At 41.5% G+C, this 20,803-nt stretch overlaps 1 protein-coding gene and 1 long non-coding RNA gene across 2 annotated transcripts in view; one reads left to right on the forward strand and one right to left on the reverse strand.

The window, feature by feature from the left end:
- LOC135215638 (phosphopentomutase-like) overlaps nucleotides 1-19,499 on the reverse strand; it is a gene marked incomplete at its 5' end in the record, with an annotated part of 32,954 nt that extends 13,455 nt beyond the window's left edge. The window contains 3 exon segments of the mRNA XM_064250559.1: nucleotides 16,770-16,996; nucleotides 19,067-19,169; nucleotides 19,387-19,499. Coding sequence (XP_064106629.1) covers nucleotides 16,770-16,996; nucleotides 19,067-19,169; nucleotides 19,387-19,499 — 443 coding nt within the window.
- Nucleotides 13,624-14,368, forward strand: LOC135215637 (uncharacterized). The gene is made up of 3 exons (XR_010314743.1): nucleotides 13,624-13,761; nucleotides 13,908-13,990; nucleotides 14,120-14,368. It is a non-coding gene; the product is annotated as an uncharacterized LOC135215637 (long non-coding RNA).
- Nucleotides 19,500-20,803: the final 1,304 nt, after the last annotated feature.

Below are 20,803 nucleotides of genomic sequence, written 5' to 3' on the forward strand. Positions count from 1 at the left end.
TTGAAAAAGGTTTTAGCAGCTAGCACGATTACCACTCATAAATCGGCTTGAAGAAAATCTTTCAAGTAGGTTTTCAGATAGATTTGACTGAATCTTATTTCACATCTATCCCTAAAGCCTGTGCTAGACTTAGACCTTCCCAGAGGCCTACTACAGTTTCATGGTTCTTAAATGACGTCCTCAAACTAGCTTCAGATACTGACAACTCATCTTGTACATTCATAATGCTCCTGAGGAAGACATTATTCTTATTAAGCCTAGCCTCAGGAGCTAGAATTTCAGAACTGTCGGCTCTATCCAGGGATGCGGGTCATGTGGAATTCCTCCCATCAGGAGAAGTTCTACTTGCTCCGGATCGTAGCTTTTTAGCCAAAAATGAGATCCTCTTGCAAGGTGGGCCCCTTGGAAGGTTATCCCACTTCCACAGGATCCTTCTCTCTGCCCAGTATCAACTCTTAGAGCCTTTCTATCTCGTACTTCTTCTAGATCCTCAGGTGCTCTCTTCATGAGAGAAAAAAGGTGGTACTTTATCAGTTAAAGGCATTAGACAGCAAATCCTTTACTTCATTAAACAAGCCAACCCTGAGTCATTCCCAAAAGCACATGATATCAGGGGAGTAGCCACCTCAATTAATTATTTCCAACATATGAACTTTGAGGATCTTAGAAAGTATACTGGATGGAAATCCCCGACAGTCTTTAAACGGCATTATTTAAAGTCCTTGGAATCTTTAAAGTTTTCAGCAGTAGCAGCGGGAAACATAGTTTCCCCTGATACTGTTTAGTAGTTGTAGTATAGATCCAGGTCTCCTTTCTACCTACATCAACCAACATGCCTCACCCTATCGTCAGGCTACTCAAACATCATAGCCTTAGCCGTTGTATCATATAGTGGATTGTCCCTTATTTTTTTGCTAGGGACATCCACATTTGTACTGATAAGTACTTCAGTGTACCTACCCTTATTTTTATGCTAGGGTAGGACACCAATATGTTTGTATATATTCACCATTTTATGTTAATGATGAACTTTCAGTCACAATGTGTTTTGTATATATTTTGGAATATTTGTATGATGATGGATTTCAGTGTACCTACCCTTATTTTTATGCTAGGGTAGGACACATGGGTGGGTGTATATATTTTATAATTTTGTATTTTTGTTAAGTAAATCCCAATTTTTCCTTTATTTTATTACATGCATCTTTGTAATTTACTTTAATTACCATTTAAGTACTTTAAGATTACTAACATTTTATTATTTTACTGTTAAAATAAGTTAGTTTAAGTGCTTAAATTAATTTGTATGCTGTAATTGTTTACTTTACTTATATTATCCATCATTTTAAATGTTTTTTCATTGTTCCCTTTTTCCATCTTGTCTGTTTCTCTGGTACTCTTTCATAGGCCGACACGAGCTGAGCCCAGAAAAGGGATTTTGACGAAGGAAAAATCTATTTCTGGGTGATTGGCTCGTGTCGCCCTATGAAACCCCCCCTTTTTATAGTTTGTTTTCCCCCCCTTGCAGGACAAGATGTATTTAACTGTTTTAATTAAGGATGTCCGCTAGGGGCGCTGCTGTCCGTGGCGTCCTCTAGTAGTAGTAGTAGAGGCTGCATCGCCCGTTTGGTATCAGCTCTCTCTCTGGGGGGGATTCTGATAGAAGTTCTAATTGGTGTTTTGGCTCGTGGTAGTGTTCCACACTCGCCCCCTTTATCATACCGACACTTCTTTTTAAGAGTGAGCGAGTCAGTTTTACTGACATTTTCTTTAATTTTGTTTTTTTCTCTGGTAATTTTAGGCTATTTTTACCTAGAAAGAATGATATTAAGGATACTTTCATAGGGCGACACGAGCCAATCACCCAGAAATAGATTTTTCCTTCGTCAAAATCCCTTTATTATTCTGAAGGCTCCACAATAATACAAAGTGTTAAGAGTACGTGTATAATTTTTAAGACTTTGCAAAAAGCTTTCGAACCCTTCCCTGGGTTCATCTTCAGTCCAAATGAACAATTAGTTACATGGTGAGGGTAAATTTAAAAACAAGAGTCGTTGAAGATCGTTGACACCGGTCCGTTATGCTCGTTAATGGGCCAAGTGATGAATAAAGAGGGCAGCTAACTCCAAACTAGGTGATTTCCTCTCCCCTATCAATCCTTCTGGCTGCAATTCTGTTGGATCTCCGCATGGTTGTTGCAACGTTGCAGAATTGAGCTGCCCTCTTTCTCATCACCTGGCCCATTAACGAGCTAATGACCAGTGTCAACGATCTTCAAAGACTCTTGTTTTTAAACTTTAACTCTGTAAATGTAACTACTTGTTCATTTGCACTGAAGATGAACCCAGGGAAGGGTTCAAAAGCTTTCTGTAAAGTCTTAAAAATTTATACACGGACTCTTAAAATTTTGTATTATTGTGGACCCTTTAGAACATATATACTCTCGCAATAGAGAGTTTTTTCCCTACTACGTATTATTTTACTATTATTATTTATTATTACAGGTACCCAGTATGTATTACGAAGTATGTATTATTGTATTATTTAATTTTATTTATTTATTATTACTGCGCTATTAGTTTTTCTGGGCTCAGCTCGTGTCGGCCTATGAAAGGATCCTTAATATCATTCTTTCTAGGCAAAATTAATCTAAATCTTACCAGAGAAAACAAAATTAAGAAAATGTCAGTAAACTGACTCGCTCACTCTATAAAAGAAGTGTCGGTATGAGAATAGGGCGAGTGGGATCACTACCACGAGTCATTCACCATTTAGACCTTCCAATCCAAAATCCCCACTAGAGAGAGCTGATACTAACGGGTGATGTGCGCCGCTACTACTACTACTAAGGACGCCACGGACAGCAGCGCCCCTAGCGGTCATCCTTAATATTTAGCAGTACGCGTTGAACGCATTTTTTCACGTGTGCCCTCTTCTCGGATTTATCACCACCTATTACCATGGAACGTGCTGCCATCGCATCGGCTAAGTTAAGTGCCTCATAAGTAGTATTTTACCGTATTTTAGTCTTCCAGGAACCAGTATTTTCCTTCTAATAGGTATACGGTTTCCCGTCGGCTAGTGGCGGCGCCATGCTGCCTCATGTCTAGAATTCCCGGTCTACCATACTGGACTTCTTGTTCTTATGGGCTTACTATATCACGTTCATTCATCGTTTTTTTTTACATCGTATTTTTAGCTAGGTTAGCCCGCCTACCATCCTCTTAGTTTGGTATTTAGGGCTATTCTGTATTCTGGCCCAGCAACCCAGCTCTTGCTCTTCATCGGCTATCGCTGGCTCCGAGTAGGTCCTCTGTTCCTCGAACAGTTTGCCTCCTCCTGGGCTTCTTTTTCTTTTACTAAAAGTGTCTTTTCCACCCTGTTATGATGTAATTTTAGTTCCTTTTTGTTAGGGTGTTAGGCTAGCCTAGGTGCATGTCCCATGTATTGGTACAGCCTGGTTCACGTGGCCCTCCCTTGGTTGTGTTCCTATCGCGGCTTAGGCTACTGGCGGCCACGTGTTCCACCGCACCTACCCCTTTTTCCCTTCCCCTTCCCTCCCTACAGGTATAGGGAGGGGTCGGTGGACCCCTTGGTTGCTATGACAACCTCAGTAGCCCTTCCTCCCTCCTTCTCTGAGGAGGCCAGGGGTTCCTCCCAGCTGGGGTTTTAGGGCGACCATGTGTTTCGGGTACCGGGTCTCCGAGCGGGTAGTTGTTGAGACGGGGAGGAGTAGGCCACCCCCCCCCCCTCGTCTCTCTCCGCCGCGTCACGGCCGGGAACCCCCCCCCCATGCTCAGTCCCGCCACCTTTCTCCCCTGTAACGAACGGAGCCTCCGCTGCAGCCGGGGCCCCTTTGGTTATAGTTCGTCTGGCTCCGCCAGCGGGAGGGGTGGTCACTACTAGTGGTCTATTGCTTGCCTACTATATCCTGCCTTTTTCCCGCTACCGGAGGAGAGCTTGCTTCTTACCCGGGCACTCTTCTAGTAAGCGGGGAAAAGATTTATATATATTTCGTTATAAATATAAGGATATACCCTAATTTTACGATGAATTTAGTATTATCTAACTGTGGTATACCATCTCCGTCGTTCTCTCCGTCGTGGTTTCATAGCTCACCACCACACCTGGTTGGGTAATTTCTCTTGTCTCCGGCGTAGCCTTAGACAACAACCACCTTGTTACCACACGTATTATGACGGGGCTCTGGTTTAATCTAACTTTCATGCTCCGGCATGCAGCGGAGCAATTGTTAGGCTGTAAGTGTTTCTCCTGATACTTATGTATCTTTCCACTTACAGGCTACCAACTGTCAGGTCCTGGGGTGTAACGCGACGCTGTACGACCCCTGCGCCCACGATGAGTGCAGGACTCACGCCCCGTGTGCCACGACCTCACAACGCCATGATCGTCTGGCAACCCAGAAGCCTGCACCATCTGCTATGACCTGGTCAGTCAGCTGGTGGGAGGGGTAAGGTCGATTTTAGACTTCTTTATCGTATTACTAATAACAATTAGTCTTAACATTGTTTAACCCCGCCCCGTCCCCGCCGCTAGAAGCTTCATTCGCCTTCTCTTTCAGGCTGCCGCCGTGAAGGAAGTCGCCCTAGCAACCCTGAAGGCTTGGGTGGGCGGCTTCGGCAAGAACGCCGCCAAGGCCAGCCATACATCTTAGACAAGAAGCTGGCCATTCAGATCTTCCCCTTCCCCCCGGCGGCAAGTCAACAGGATATGTTGACCCCATCTCTGCCAAGCCCCTCTCATCGCTTCTATCCGCAAGAGGTGCAGCAGTCCCGTTTAGGGCCCGTGGCCACGAGGCCAGACGGTCCCCCAGATGGTCGCAACCCTGGACCTTAATATTGAGCCTATGGCCGGTAGGTGCAGAGGATTTGTTAGTTGAGGTAGGTGTGTCGGGTGCCCAAGGTCTTTCTTGGGCGCTCCTGGATCTTCTCCTGTCCCTTCTTCTACTGCGTTCTTTCCAAGGCTTTTCGGGATCTGAGATCCCTGCCCGCTCTCCCCCGCTCTCTCTGTACCCCCAAAGGTGAAGGGACAGAGAGAACCGAAGACCCTCGTTAAGACGACTTCTAAAAAGTCGTCTTCGTCTTCTTCAGCTAAAAGAAGTCTTCGACTTCCTATGCTGACCGCGGTGAAGGCTAAGCCGAGCTCCTCACACTCCAAGAGCTCTAGAAGCAAGGCTTTCTAAGGAGAAGGCTCGCGCTCCTGCTGAGCCAATGCCTTCTCCGGCCTCCACCGCATCCACAATCCGGCAACGCCGGTGGAGTAGCGGGACCGAGCACCTTTGATCCCACTGCCTTCTCAGCAGTGGTGATGCAACAGGTAGAGATGGGTCCGGCTCACAGGTCTCCGCCCTCGGGAACCAAGTTCGAACAGATGTTTCGCGCAACTGTCGAACACTTTGAATCAGTCGGGCCAGTCCATCCAAGATAACTTCTCTAACAGAGTTAGAGAGAAATGAGGACCGAGTAGCTGGGCTTGCTCAGGTTCCTTACTCAGTCTCCCCAGTAGCAAGTGCTGGTATTCCCCACTACCTCCCTTATTAGTCGCTACCAGCCTTCTCCATGGATAACCTAAGGAGAGTAGCCGCTTACGCTCCATTCAAGGACGGTATGATCTCTGTCCCGGAGTGTGGAACTCGAAGGATTGAGGACTTCGAGTTTTTATCCTCCGGGATTGACGCAGCCTTTCATTGGGTATGCTAGGCTGACCGCAGCGGCGCTCACTAGGGAAGACAAGATCACCAGAGAGCATGTGCTTTATAGTAGAGAGCACGCTCAACGGGAATGGGTTCACTGCCTTGAGGACTGGGAGTGTACCAACACCAAGCTCCAGGCTTTCAAGAGTCCTTTTACTATTTTTTTGCGACGGAGGAGGAGGCTTCTCTCCGTTCGCTACCAAATAGTGGAAGCGACTCTTCAGGCAGTCCTCAAGGATGAGCCCAATGCACCAACTGAGGGAAGCGGAGTCTACTTCTCCGCTCTTCCCAGCTTTCGGGGAATTGTGGGAGAACTTGCCGTCCACTTTCACGCTGGTAAGCTCAAACCCGGGACTGTGCAATGGACCATTTGGTGAAAAGCTTCCGAGGGGGGGAGGCTGCCTGATACCTTGATTCAGGCAGAGTTCGACGCTCGAACCAGGTTTGGGAGATCCCTCAATTCTTTGATCATTACTGAGATGGCTGCTTTATCGTATGGACAGAAACCTTTAATTTAAGATTCTGGCCAGTCTCAGCTTCCAACGGTTCACCGACAGATGCTTTCGACTTCTTCCTAGCTAGGAGGAACTGTCGAAGCACGTTCTGCAGGAATGCACTATTTTTAGGCACGAACCTAATAGGCTCCTGGCTTCCAGCATGTGGGGGGGCGGACCTCTTCCCAGAGTCCGCGGTGAATGAGGTACACCATGAGGCTGCTAGGCTCAACCAGAGCCTCAGAGCTAGATGGGGTATCTCCTCTAGAGGAAACAAGAATCTGCCCCCGCTGCTGGTAAGAAACCAAAGAAGGCTGGTAGAAGATTCCAGCCTTACCAGAAACGTCAGCAGCAGCAGCAATTCGTTCAGGCCGTCCCAGTTACCCAACAGGGACAGCCTGCAACTTCAAAACAGGACTCAAACCCATTCCTACCTTGTTTGTCCCTCCTAGTCGCAACCCTCGACCTCGTTACGCACTCTCGCCGGCCTTCAACCCTGTTTATGAAAGTCAGGCTTATCCTCCCTTTTAAACGGGGCAGGCGAGAGGTAGCAGAGCGCGAGGCCACTTTCGCCAGCGTGGCTCAAGTAGAGCGACAAGAAGAGGTAGGCAGTTCAGAGGAGGGTGGGGAGGTCAACCCGCCCAACAACAATGAGGCTCCCCAGGTAGGAGGGAGGTTGTTCCTCTTCCGTCACAGGTGGGGGTTCAGCAATTGGGCACAGAGCATAGTGTCCAAGGGATTGGGTTGGAGTTGGATCAAAGATCCCCTCCAATCAGATCATTTTACATGAACCGTCAAAGGAAACTTGACAGATTATGCGAGAGAACTCCTTCAGAAAAGAGCTATTGCGAGAGTCAAGCATTTAAAATTTACAAGGTCGCTTATTCAGCGTGTGCCAAAGAAAGGCTCAACAAAAAGAAGGGTAAATCTTAGACTTGTCAAGGCTAAACTCATTTCATCCGTTGCGACAAGAAAACAAAATGCTTACCATTTCGCAAGTAAGGGACCTTACTTCCTCGTGGAGCCGTCACATGCTCCATCGATCTTACAGACGCATACTATCATATCCCTATAGCCAGGCACTTCCGCCCATTCCTAGGGTTCAGACTAGGAAATCAGAAATTCTCATTCAAAGTGATGCCCTTCGGTCTGAATGTAGCCCCAGGGTATTCACAAAAATAGCAGAAGTGGTAGTTCAACAATTGAGAACTCAGGGGATAATGGTAGCAGCATACCTCGACGATTGGTTGATCTGGGCACCAACGTCGAGGAATGTCTCAAAGCCACGGAAAAGGTAGTTAAATTTCTGGAACATCTGGGGTTCCAGATAAACAAAACGAAATCCAGACTTACTCCAGAGTCTCGTTTTCAGTGGCTAGGAATCCAATGGGATTTGTCTTCCACAATCTGTTCAATTCCAGTGGTCAAACGCAAAGAAATAGCCAAAGCTGTGAAACAATTTCTCAAATGCAAACAAACATCAAGGAGAAGCCAAGAAAGAATCCTAGGTTCTCTTCAGTTTGCCTCCTTGACAGACATCCTCCTAAAAGCAAGGCTGAAGGATATAAACCGAGTTTGGCGATCGAGAGCAAACGCAAAATCTCGAGACAAAGTTGTCAGTAATTCCACAGATCCTTCGCAATCAACTCCGTCCATGGACAAAAGTGAAGAACCTGGCCAAACTGGTACCCCTCCAATATCCCCTTCCGGTATTAACCATTCACACACGGATGCCTCCCTGTCCGGGTGGGGGGGGATATTCTCAATTCAAACAAGTTCAGGGGACTTGGTCAGCTCAGTTCCGCCAGCTCCACATAAACGTTTTGGAGCAATGGCAGTATTTCTTACCCTGAAGAGACTTCTTCCCCCGAAAAAGTCTCATTCTAAGACCAGTTTTGGACAGTGCCAGTGGTAGTTCATTGCATCAACAGAGGAGGGTCCAAATCCCAAACATGTGAACCATGTCATGATAAGCCATCTTTGCCTAGCAGACAAACACAAATGGCATCTGTCGCCACTCACTGGCGGGGGTAAGAAATGTGATAGCAGACGCTTTGTCCGGTCGGTCCCTCTGGAATCAGAATGGTCCCTAGACGACAGGTCATTCCAGTGGATATGCCGGAGAGTCCCAGGTCTCCAAGTAGATCTCTTCGCTTCACAAGCAAACCACAAGCTCCCTTGCTATGTGGCCCCCAACCTGGACCCTCTGGCTTATGCCACGGACGCCCTGTCGCCAGATGGAGTCAGTGGAGAAAAATTTATGTTTTTCCTCCAGTGAATCTTCTATTGAAAGTCTTGAGCAAGCTGAGGACTTTCAAGGGACTGGTAGCGCTGGTTGCACCAGACTGGCCTCCCAAGAGCAACTGGTATTCCGTCCTGCTTCTTTATTCTGGAATTGGGGTCTTCCGAGACCCTCAACGGATTTCCCAATCCCAGGCTGTCACAGGCAGTACAAATGAGGACTGTGTTCGCTTCCTCAGGAATTCTTCAGACCCTAACTTTATGGACTTCATGAAGTTTGCGGCTAACAAGATGCTAACATTGATCCACACCTCTCTCCTAGAGTCAGATAAGAGAGAGTCAACTATTACACAATATGACTCTGCTGTTAAAAAATTAGCATCCTTCCCTGAAAGAATCAACACTACAACCATGACAGTTAACTTAGCTATATCCTTTTTCAGATCCTTGTTTGAAAAGGTTTAGCAGCTAGCACTATTACTACGCATAAATCGGCTTTGAAGAAGATCTTTCAGTTGGGTTTCCAGATAGATCTGACTGAATCTTACTTTACGTCTATCCCTAAAGCCTGTCTAGACTTAGACCTTCTCAAAGGCCTACTGCAGTCTCATGGTTCTTAAATGACGTCCTCAAACTAGCATCAGATACTGACAACTCGTCGTGCACATTCATAATGCTCCTCAGAAAGACGTTATTCTTAATTAAGTCCTAGCCGCAGGAGCTAAGAATTTCAGAACCTGTTGGCTTCTAATCCAGAGATGGCGGGTCATGTAGAATTCCTCCCCTCAGGAGAAGTCCTGCTTGCTCTGGATCGTAGCTTTTTAGCTAAAAATGAGGATCCTCTTGCAAGGTGGGCTCCTTGGAAAGTCATCCCACTTCCGCAAGACCCTTCTCTCTGCCCAGTATCAACTTTAAGAGCCTTTCTATCCTCGCACATCCTCAAGATCCTCAGGTTCTCTCTTCATGAGAGAAAAAGGTGGTACTTTATCAGTAAAAGGTATTAGACAACAGATCCTTTACTTCATTAAACAAGCCAATCCTGATTCATTCCCAAAAGCACATGACATCAGGGGAGTAGCCACCTCAATTAACTACTTTCAACATATGAACTTCGAGGATCTTAAAAAGTATACTGGATGGAAATCTCCGACAGTCTTTAAACGTCACTATCTAAAGTCCTTGGAATCTTTAAAATTTTCTGCAGTAGCAGCGGGAAACATTGTTTCTCTCCGATACTGTATAGTAGTCATAGTATAGATCCAGATCTCCTTCCTACCTACCTCGTCTAACATGCCTCACCCTATCGCCATGCTACTCAGATACTCTAGCCTTAGCCGCTGAGGTCATATTAGTGGTTTGTCCCTTGTTTTTTTTTCTAGGGACATCCACACTTTGTACTTATAAGGTACTTCAATGTCCCTACCCTTATTTTTATGCTAGGGGTAGGACACAATGTGTTTGTATATATGTAAATACTTTGCTTAAGTGAATCTGTTTTGTTACTTACATTACATTATTGTATACTACTATGTTTATTATAAGTTAGTTTTAAGTACTTTTGTTGTTGGTCTCTCTTTTTTATGCCATTGTTTAGCATAAGTTAGCTTTAAGTACTTAATTTGTATTCTGTATACCTGATTCACTTATATTATACAGGCGGTCCCCGGGTTACAACGGTTCCGGCTTACGACGTTCCGAGGTTACGACGCTTTTTCTTAAATATTCAATGGAAAATCCGTCCTGGGTTACGACGCTTGTTCCGAGGTTACGACGCTGACGCTTCCGACGCTCCGAGTTAACGACGCTTTTAAAAAACGCATGCTATGATAAAAATCCTTTATAGTTTAGCACAGTATAATATAAAATATGTTTTTGGTTACATTACAACAAAAAATTTTGAGGTTATGATGATTTTTGACACTTTTTTTTCGTATTTTTTTTAATTTTTTTAGTGACGCCGCATATGCGGAACTAGTTTGCGGGCGAATGAATACACTAGCTTGGGATGCGCAGTTTAAAACAGTCCAAAAGCGCAAATATAATGAAAAATCATTGCTTGTTTCCAGTACATAATTAAAAAAAACTAAGTTTCTGGTTAGATACAACACAAATTCCAAGGTTACGACGTTTGTTATGCTTTTTAACGATACCTCATATGCAGAACCTAGTTTTTTTGAGCGGAGGTGCATAAATTAATTAACGCTATTAAACTGTATGGTAAATTTGACCGAACAACGACCTCGGACGGTCCGAGGACGCCAAGCGTAACAATACGAAAGGACGCCACTTCAATCGCGTGTCTGCCTGAAAGTTCAGTCGGTTGTGTGCTAAGACGTTGCTGAAATTCCTTGCCATTTTCGCAAATTTACAATGGCTCCTAAACGCCAAAGTACTTCCTCCGATGATAGTTCATCCAAGAAGAGGAAGGTCATCACGATGGAGGTAAAATATGACGTGGTGAAGCGTTCGGAGAAGGGAGAAACTAACACCGAAATAGGCCGTTCTTTAGGCTTGAGCAGGACCACGGTGGTAACCATTGTGAAGGACAAGGAACGTATTCTGAAGCACGTTAAGGATGCTGCACCGATGAAGTCAACGGTGATAACGAGAAGCAACGTAGCCAGAGCATTGTTGAAATGGAGAAATTGCTCATGATCTGGCTGGAGGACCAGAAGAACCAGCGACGTGTTCCGGTGAGCTTAAGTGTGATCCATGGAGAAGGCTAGAGCGCTGCATGAGGCAGTAGTGAAAAAGTTTGGCGAAGGCAGTGCTGGTGGTGAATTTTCCGCGAGTAGAGGTTGGTTTAACCGTTTTAAGGCTCGTGCAAATTTGCATAATGTGAAGCTGCAAGGTGAAGCTGCTAGTGCTGATAGCGAAGCAGCAGAAAGTTTTCAGGTGGTTTGGCTGAGATAATTAAGGATGGTGGTTACACGGCTGACCAAGTCTTTAATGTGGATAGACTGGATTATTTTGGAAAAGAATGCCAAATCGAACGTACCTTTCCAAGGAGGAGAAGTCAGCACCGGGCCATAAAGCTGGAAAGGAGCGACTGACTTTGCTGTTTGGGTCCAATGCAAGTGGCGATTTGAAACTGAAGCCCTTGCTGGTGTATTTGGCCGAGAATCCCAGGGCATTCAAGGGCATTTTCAAGAGTCAACTCCCTGTGATTTGGAAATCAAACAAGAAGGCTGGGTTACCTTAATGGTCTTCGAAGAGTTGGTTCAATGACCATTTCGTGCCAGCAGTGGAGCGGTATTTGACTTCGAAGCGGGTCTGCCTTTTAAGGCCCTCTTAGTCCTGGACAATGCCCTGGTCACCCTTCAAATTTGAGCGACATGCATCCTAATGTGAAGGTGGTGTACCTCCCACCCAATACCACATCGCTGATACAGCCAATGGACCAGGAGTAATAGCTAATTTCAAGGCTTACTACCTTAGAAGGACCATACGTTTTGCTTTGATGGGCCATAGAAGCTAACAAGGAGTTGACACTGAAGCAATTCTGGAAGGGCTACAACATTGCTGATGCAGTGAAAAATATTGGCAAGTGCTTGGGACGAGGTGAAGATCGACCACGTTTAAATGGGGCCTGGAAGAAACTGTGTCCACAGTTTGTGCACAGTTTTGAAGGCTTTGACCAGGCAGAAGACGTCGAGACTGTGACGAGGAAGATCGTAGGGCTAAGCAAGAGGCTGAAACTAGATCTTGAACCTGATGATGTAACAGAGCTGCTGGCTTCCCATGGAGAGGAATTGTCTGCAGAGGACTTACTTGAACTTTGAAACACAAATGATTGAAGGAAGAGGAGGCGGCACCAGAGCCAAAAGCCAGGTCATTAACTGTGAAAGGCTTGTCAGAGGGTTTTACTCATCTGGAGAGAGCCTTGGCTTCTTTTGAGGCAGAAGACCCTAACGTTGCTAGGTTTGACAAAATCAAGAGAGGAATCATGGATTTGGTGACTTTCTACAAGGAGACCCTGAAGGAGAAGCAGACGAAGAGAAGTGTGCAGTCCAGGCTTGACACTTTCTTTCACAAGTCTCCAGTACCACCACCTCCCACTCCTAGTCCTGGTAAGGAATTCTGAACTGTTTTACTAATTATGTGTTTACATAGTGTACATATTAAAATGTGTTAATTTTTTAATGTAACAACTAAATGTAAGAGTAAATTGTAACTTCATTAATTTTCAATCATTTGTAATTTTATTGCAGAAGTGGTGACAGTTCCAGATCCCCCTGTACTACCTGTGACAGTTCCAGATCTCCCTGTACTACCTGTGACAGTTCCAGATCTCCCTGTACTACCTGTGACAGTTTCCAGATCCCCCTGTACCTGGACCCTCTGTAGCAGCCCGCCCACCTGTACGTGTACAATCAGGTAAGCAATTTCATTTTCTCATTTTCATGTTGGAAATTGTTTACACCCTACATACATACGTACACTAACTTACATAGTGGTACAATGTGTTTGATGTTGCATAACCTTATTATTTTTTTTTTTCATTTCAGACCCCTTTGATAGTGACAGTGACCCAGATGACCCTGAGCCTTTCCATGGTTTTGATGCCTCGCCCTATTCATCAGGTAAGGAATCCTTAACAAATTTGTATAAAATGTTTTATAAATTGCTAATAGAAATTTTATTAAAAGTGTACATATGCGACAATTACATCCACCTTATATATTTATGTAACCTATCATTCTTTCCAGATCTAGATGTTCCCTCATCAGTTGATACGAGTAGTATCACCTCTCCAGAGCCCAAATCAGTTGATACGAGTAGTATCACCTCTCCCATTCCTTCAGGTAAAAGAATTCTTCATTTTTTATATTGTACATACGTATTACACACTACATATGTCAAACAGTAATAACATGTGCAGTAGTTACAGTAGTAAACTCTATCATTTTATATATTTTTTTATCATTCCAGACTCCCAAGCACCTGCCCATCCTACTCCATAGCCCAGCCACCCACTCATCTACCATATGCCCATCCCAGTAAGCAAGCCAACCACTAGAATTTGGTAAGGACATTTTTTTTTATTAATGTTTTAATATTACATATGTAATAACCATGTTATGTATGTAACATACATACTATAATCATATGTATTACATTATCATTCCAGACTGGTTACATACTGTCCTTTAATATTAATTCTTCATTCCAGACTGCCCATCATCCTAGCCTGTTATCTGTGATAAAGCACACTGAAGTTAGGTTTGGAATGCATCCTTATCATGAATGCTCTACACCTCCACCTCCATCTCCCACAACCTAGGTAACAGCTTTGAGACTCACTAAAAGTTGGTAAGTTATGTAAGGAATTTCTAAATTAAGTTTTATACTACGTACATGTTATATGTGATATTAAACCACTGTATAGTGCATATTACTGTATGTAACTTACTCTGCATAGAGGACTTACTGACAAAATTATTTTTTGTACATTCCAGAGTCCCCTGAATGATGTAGGCTATGGGGCCACATAAGACTTTGTCCATCCAGGGTTACATTGAACGACAACTTTAAACTAAAAGTAAGGAATTAATTAACATACATTAACTCTTTTAGTACTCTTGATATATCTACAGTAATTAACATATTGCATTCACAACTTTCTGTAGTGTATATTTTGTACACTAATTTTGTTACTTTTTCCTTCCAGAACCAACATTTTTCACACAACTCCAGGTTGTTACTAACAAATTACTACAAGTGTCATCAAGGGATAACTACAAGTAGAAGCACCATTTTTGGATGGAAAAAACCCTTCAGGAAAGTATACGTATCACATGTAACATGTAGTGTAACAAAGTATGAACAGTAAGGTTTTTACATACAGTAGTATTACATACGTACATAACTTTTTTTTACAGGAATTTCCAACCAAGTTTGATTATGTACATACATGTTATAAACCAACTGTACGTATGGTTACTGTATGTAACTTACTAAACATACATACATGACTTAACTTTGATACTTTTTTGGTACATTCCAGAAAACCAGGACCCCCTCCATGATGCAGGCTATGGGGCCACATAAAACTTTGTCCAGGGTTACTACATAACATAGCACGACAACTGTAAACTATGTACTACTGTACTAAAGGTAAGGAATTATACATAGTAGTAAACATACATTAAGTAAGTTTTATACGTACTACATACTAAAAAAAAGTGACCAAGATCTCTCACATGGGATAAGTGATCAAGGTCCCTCATGGAATTACATACTGTACACTCCCTGCTGAACAGGGTGGTGTAGACCAATCATTTACAATATGCATACCAGTTGATATTAACCACTGTATGGTGCATATTACTGTATGTAACTTACTATGCATAGAGTACTTACTGACAAAATTATTTTTTGTACATTCCAAGAACCCCCTGAATGATGTAGGCTATGGGGCCACCATAAGACTTTGGTGCATCCAGGGTTACATAGCACGACAACTTTAAACTAAAGGTAAGGAATTAATTAACATACATTAACTAAGTTTTATACATGTTATATATGTGATATTAAACCACTGTATGGTGCATATTACTGTATGTAACTTACTATGCATAGAGTACTTACTGACATACTAATTATTTTTTGTACATTCCAGAACCCCCTGAATGATGTAGGCTATGGGGCCACATAAGACTTTGTGCATCCAGGGTTACATAGCATGACAACTTTAAACTAAAAGTAAGGAATTAATTCACATACATTAACTTTTTTACTCTTGATATAACTCAAAGTAAGGAATTATAAACTAAAAGTAAGGAATTAATTAACATACATTAACTCTTTTACTCTTGATATCTATAATTTACATATTGCATTCAGGACTTTGTGTAGTATTTTGTACTAATTGTGTTATACTTTTACCTTCCAGAGCTACCAGACTGGGATTTTAGTGTACTACTCCAGGATCTACCAAAGGATTACATACTACGTAGTGTACAGTGCATAATAGTGTTTAGTGTATAATCTAACCTAAGGATTAAGTGTAGTACATTGTGCTTTGATAGTGTCACAAGAGTTTAATAAAAGAATTATACCTTCAAGAACCATCCTTTGCCATTGAAATAACCACACTACACATCATGCAATACTTGCATGTCACACAGGTAAGGTCTTCTCTAACTTTTTCTTAGTTTAAGGCATATTTCCAAGTGTCGTTCCGGCTTACGACGATTTTCGGCTTACGACGCGCCTCAAGAACGGAACCCCCGTCGTAACCCGGGGACTGCCTGTATATCTATTTTTACTACTGTTTTTCATTTGTCCCTTTTTCCCATCTTGCCTGTTTCTCTGGTACTCTTTCATAGGCCGACACGAGCTGAGCCCAGAAAAGGGATTTTGACGTAGGAAAAATCTATTTCTGGGTGATTGGCTCGTGTCGCCCTATGAAACCCACCCTGTCTTGCTTTTCCCCCCCTGCAGGGCAAGATGTTCATAGATTAAGGATGACCGCTAGGGCGCTGCTGTCCGTGGCGTCCTTAGTAGTAGTAGTAGCGCCGCATCACCCGTTCAGTATCAGCTCTCTCTATGGGATTTTGGATTGGAAGGTCTAAATGGTGAATGACTCGTGGTAGTGATCCCACTCGCCCCTATTCTCATACCGACACTTTCTTTTATAGAGTGAGCGAAGTCAGTTTTACTGACATTTTCTTAATTTTGTTTTTCTCTGGTAAGAATTTAGATTAATTTTGGCCTAGAAAGAATGATATTAAGGATCCTTTCATAGGGCGACACGAGCCAATCACCCAGAGATTTTTCCTACGTCAAAATCCCTTATTTAATTGTATTACTAATATGTACTGTAGTATTATTAGTTTTACTGTACATTATTATTTAATTAATGTTATTACAGTGAATAATATGAAAATATAGAATATTGCTCTACAAAAAAAATGAAAAACTCCGCAAATAGGTGAGTTCCCGCAAATAATTAATAGATATGTTCCACAGAAAAATCCATGAATAGGCGAGTTCCCCTCCCAAAATAACTTATAGATAGACTCCACAGAAAAATCTGCAAATAAGTGATTCCGCAAATTATGAGTCCACGAATAACAGGGGTTGACTGTATTTGTATTTTTTTCACACAAATTGGTCTATAGAGGGCGTATCTTATTCCAAACATTTCTTTTTAGGGTGTTAAATGACATTGCCAAAAACAAAATATAACTCACCTTGAAAACATAGAACAATGTTGATATTTACTTTGTAGGATAGTACAGTTAATACTAATAGGCCAATAAACGCTAATCGGCTATAGTGTATCATTGTTCCTCAACTACAAATGCAATACTTACTGTTGCTCTGGACTGGCGCACATTTCTGAGTAATATTTTATCTTTGGTTCAGTTCCACTAGTTCGCAACGTCAGTACACATCCATTTTCAAATGAAAAGGTTATCATTTGACTTGAGGCAGACACTGGCAAGACAGCTTTTTTGTCAGGTTGTGAAGAATCATAACCAGTTGTTAGATCCCTGATATCCTTAATAATGAATTTACTTCCACCAACAGATTCTGGATACTGCAAGAAAAGGATTACTTGTAATTTTCAAAAGGATAAAACCAATGTCTAAAATGTTCATCCCTACTGTTTATTACTACAAGTCTCTGTAATGGGATACTACTGACAATGTGCCTTGTGATGCACATTTAAGGCCTGTCCACATTAGGAAACATTGTTTGTAAACAAAGTTTGCAAACAATTTTGGGCAAACTTTTTGCAAACTGTTTCCAAACTGTTGGCAAACAATGTTTCCTGTCCAGACCTCAGTTGTTGGCAGGATGCTTGTCAGTGAGGAGGGATAAGAAAAAGAAATAGATCGTAAGGAAGTCTTTAGAAAAAGGAGCCTGTAATGCTTACTTGCTTCTGGCAGAAGTGAAAATAGATACATATATGCATATACATACATACATACACACACACATATATGTATATACATATATACATAAAGGCAGTCCCCAGCTTACAACGGGTTCAGCTTATGACATTCCAAGGTTGCAGCGCTTTTCAATTATATTTATCAGAAATTATTTCCAGGTTTATAATGCATGTTCCAGGGTTACGGCGCTTACAACACTGACCTGGCAGAAGAAATATGACTTCCCAAAAAAATACAAAAATAGTCAATATTTGAAGGTTGTTTTGATGGAAAATGTAATAAGAATGCAGTTTACATAGTTTTTAATGCACCCAAAGCATTAAAAGTAAGGTTTTCTTAGAATTTTTCACGACTGGCAGTCCCCACATTACGACAGGGGTTTCATTCTTGAGACACATTGTAAGCCAAAAATTGTCATAAGCCAGAACATCATCAAAAAACCTAAGAAAACCTTACTTTTAATGCTTTGGGCGCATTACAAACTATGTAAATTGCATTCTTATTGCATTTTTCATAAAAAAAAACTTCAAATATTGATTATTTTGCATTTTGGAGTCATATTTCTTCTGCCAGGTCAGCGTTGTCAGCGACATAACTCTGGAACATGTGTCGTAAACCTGGAAATAATTTCTGATATATATAATTGAAAAGTGTTATAACCTCAGAGCGTCATAAGCCGAACTCATCGTAAGGACTGCCTGTATATGTATATACATATACACACAGAAACACTAAATGTTTTCCATTCTGGCTGGGAAACAAATATGAGATAAAAAGTGTGGAGAGGCCTTTAGAGGGCACAGAAGGTTCTATGAAGCCCAGCTGCAATACTGTCTATCCTTATTTTTCATCAAATCCCTTTGGTCTCTGCCCACATAGCTATTAAATTTCTTCAATCATAACTTGCCCTGTTTTCACTTCTCATTCAAGAGCACATCTTTCAGGCAAGCTCTATGAGTCTTAAAGTGTGACCTAGTGGCTTCACTAAGTTTTGTTAAAGCTGTGAACAACTTTAATATGTAATTTTTAAGAAAATATTCTATATACAGCAAAATAAATGAGATAATATTAACATATTATTGTTACTCAGTCCTAAAATGTGGTCCTTCGCAGTCTAAATGAAAATTATACAATGTTCAAAATTTCTAGCTAAAATTCATGTGTAGTGTTGCACATACTCAATATTTATGTAACAATCAAGATTTCAGGAAACCCACCCTAAAATTGGTGGTTATACAGTACAGTATAGAATTTAGAAATTAAGCCTGGCCCAAAGTAATGGACGTCATCAATGGATTATAACTTACAATAAAGTTTTCAAAATCTGTATCCATGAAGTATATCAATGTTATACTTTTACATCCAAACATTCGTGAGTTAATCTCATGATACAGATACATATAAACTCATTATGTACCTGGTCTTGACTGTGTATTGCTATGCTATATAAGTACACTTTACCAAGTGAAACTGTTCAAGTATCCATTGACAATGAATGCAAATTAAAATTTTCTGTGTAAACTTCTCAGAAAAGCAAATCTAAAGGGCAATGATGATTTCATGTCATTATTAACATATACTGACTGAAGATTCTCTACAAAATCACCCCTCAGCCAGTATCAATATAAAAGACTCTCAGATCCTGTACAAAGATGACTCGGAGATGAAAATCATCAGTAAAACTTATTTGGAAAATGGTGACTGAAACTCACTGTATTAGGCCCTTTGAAGTTCCTCATCCTGTCAAACATCTTACTGATAATGTTCTGGTCATGGCATATGTAGTATGAATTGTTGCTGACATGATAACCATAACTGAAAAAAGTTGAAAGTCTTAAACATGGTAATTTAAGATATAAAATGCAGCTAAAAATGAAAGGGGTTTCTTTTATTACATAAATAGTGAATGTCTTACAATCATGGGAATGAAAGAGATAAAGGCTAAAAAAATTATTATACATTTTGCGAAAAGTAATTAAACTTATAAATAACTGCTTTTCAATTACTAATCAAAAAGTAACGTCATACTTACATCTTATAAATGTCTTGCAATTTGTCATACAATGTCATATTGTGTTCCAGTGCCAGGTAAGTTGACATTTCTGCTAAACGCATGGCTGCAGATACACCATCTTTATCTAAAACCTGTCAAAAAAAACTTTTGAACAATGTTACAACATTTTTCAAGATACAGAATGCACTACTAATGCTGTAAGTAAAAGGTTAAATGCTGACTCACACACAAACACCCATCTTTTGAATATTTTACCTCAAGAAAAGTTCTAATCTCATCAATTCATTCTCTGATCTCTAACCACATGAAACTGCATGACCATTTATGCAAACCACAAGCAGTTTATATGCAACCAAATGAAACCTAAATGACACCTCATTGCCTGAGCTTGACATTCAAAAGTTCCTTTATTTTCACTTACAAAAAGAGACAGTAATGTTCTCACAAATTTATACATAACAACAAAAAACCAAAACTATAACATTCATAATGACAGTTTTTATTATTCACTCATACAGTAATTTTCATCATTCACTCATGATTTTTATTACTAACAACTTGACAAAAGAAACATATAAAACTGTGCATAATCAGCAATATTTACTTCGTTTAAAAATAACACAGATAAATGATATTGTTAAGATACAATAAAGTTTTGTACATACATACCTGGCAGATATATACTTAGCTATAGACTCGGTCGTCCCGACAGAATTTCAAAACTCGCGGCACACGCGACAGGTAGGTCAGGTGATCCACCATTCCCGCCGCTGGGTGGCGGGGTCTGGAACTATTCCCGTTTTCTAAGCCATAATTTCTCTTCACCTGTCTCCTGAGGGGAGGATGGGTGGGCCATTAATCGTAATATCTGCCCAGGTAAGTATGTACAAAACTTTATTGTATCTTAACAATATCATTTTTGTACATGAAACTTACCCAGCAGATATATACTTAGCTGATTGGCACCCTTGGTGGCGGGCAAGAGACAGCTAAAAACAAAATAATACTTAAACTAAATACATTAAAAAACAGGGAAAAAACAAACTATGTTCTTGGATAAAATAATCCATAGTTCCTACTGATTGGGCTGAAGACTTCATGACTACTGTCGATGAGTCTGCCTGCCTCAAGAGTTTCAACGAGGAATGAACCTATGGTTGAATAACTCTTTGGATCGTGTCAATGGGGGCTAGGCCCGCTTACAGCGAACAGAGCCTATCTGGATACGTACCCAATGGGGGCTGACCCACTTACATGGTAGAGCCTTGAACCTTTTGTCATATCAATGGAGACTCGCCCTCTTACATGACAGAGTTAAGGTTATAAAAATCACAAAGAGTACTGAAGCCAATCCCGATCACCTGACCATGTTAGTATTGTTATAATCTATGAATTGCAAGAGGGTTCCCTATTCCCTCTGACAATTAACCAATAA

The sequence above is a fragment of the Macrobrachium nipponense genome, chromosome 5, assembly GCF_015104395.2.
Source record: "Macrobrachium nipponense isolate FS-2020 chromosome 5, ASM1510439v2, whole genome shotgun sequence".
NCBI classification, from domain to species: Eukaryota; Metazoa; Arthropoda; class Malacostraca; order Decapoda; family Palaemonidae; genus Macrobrachium; species Macrobrachium nipponense.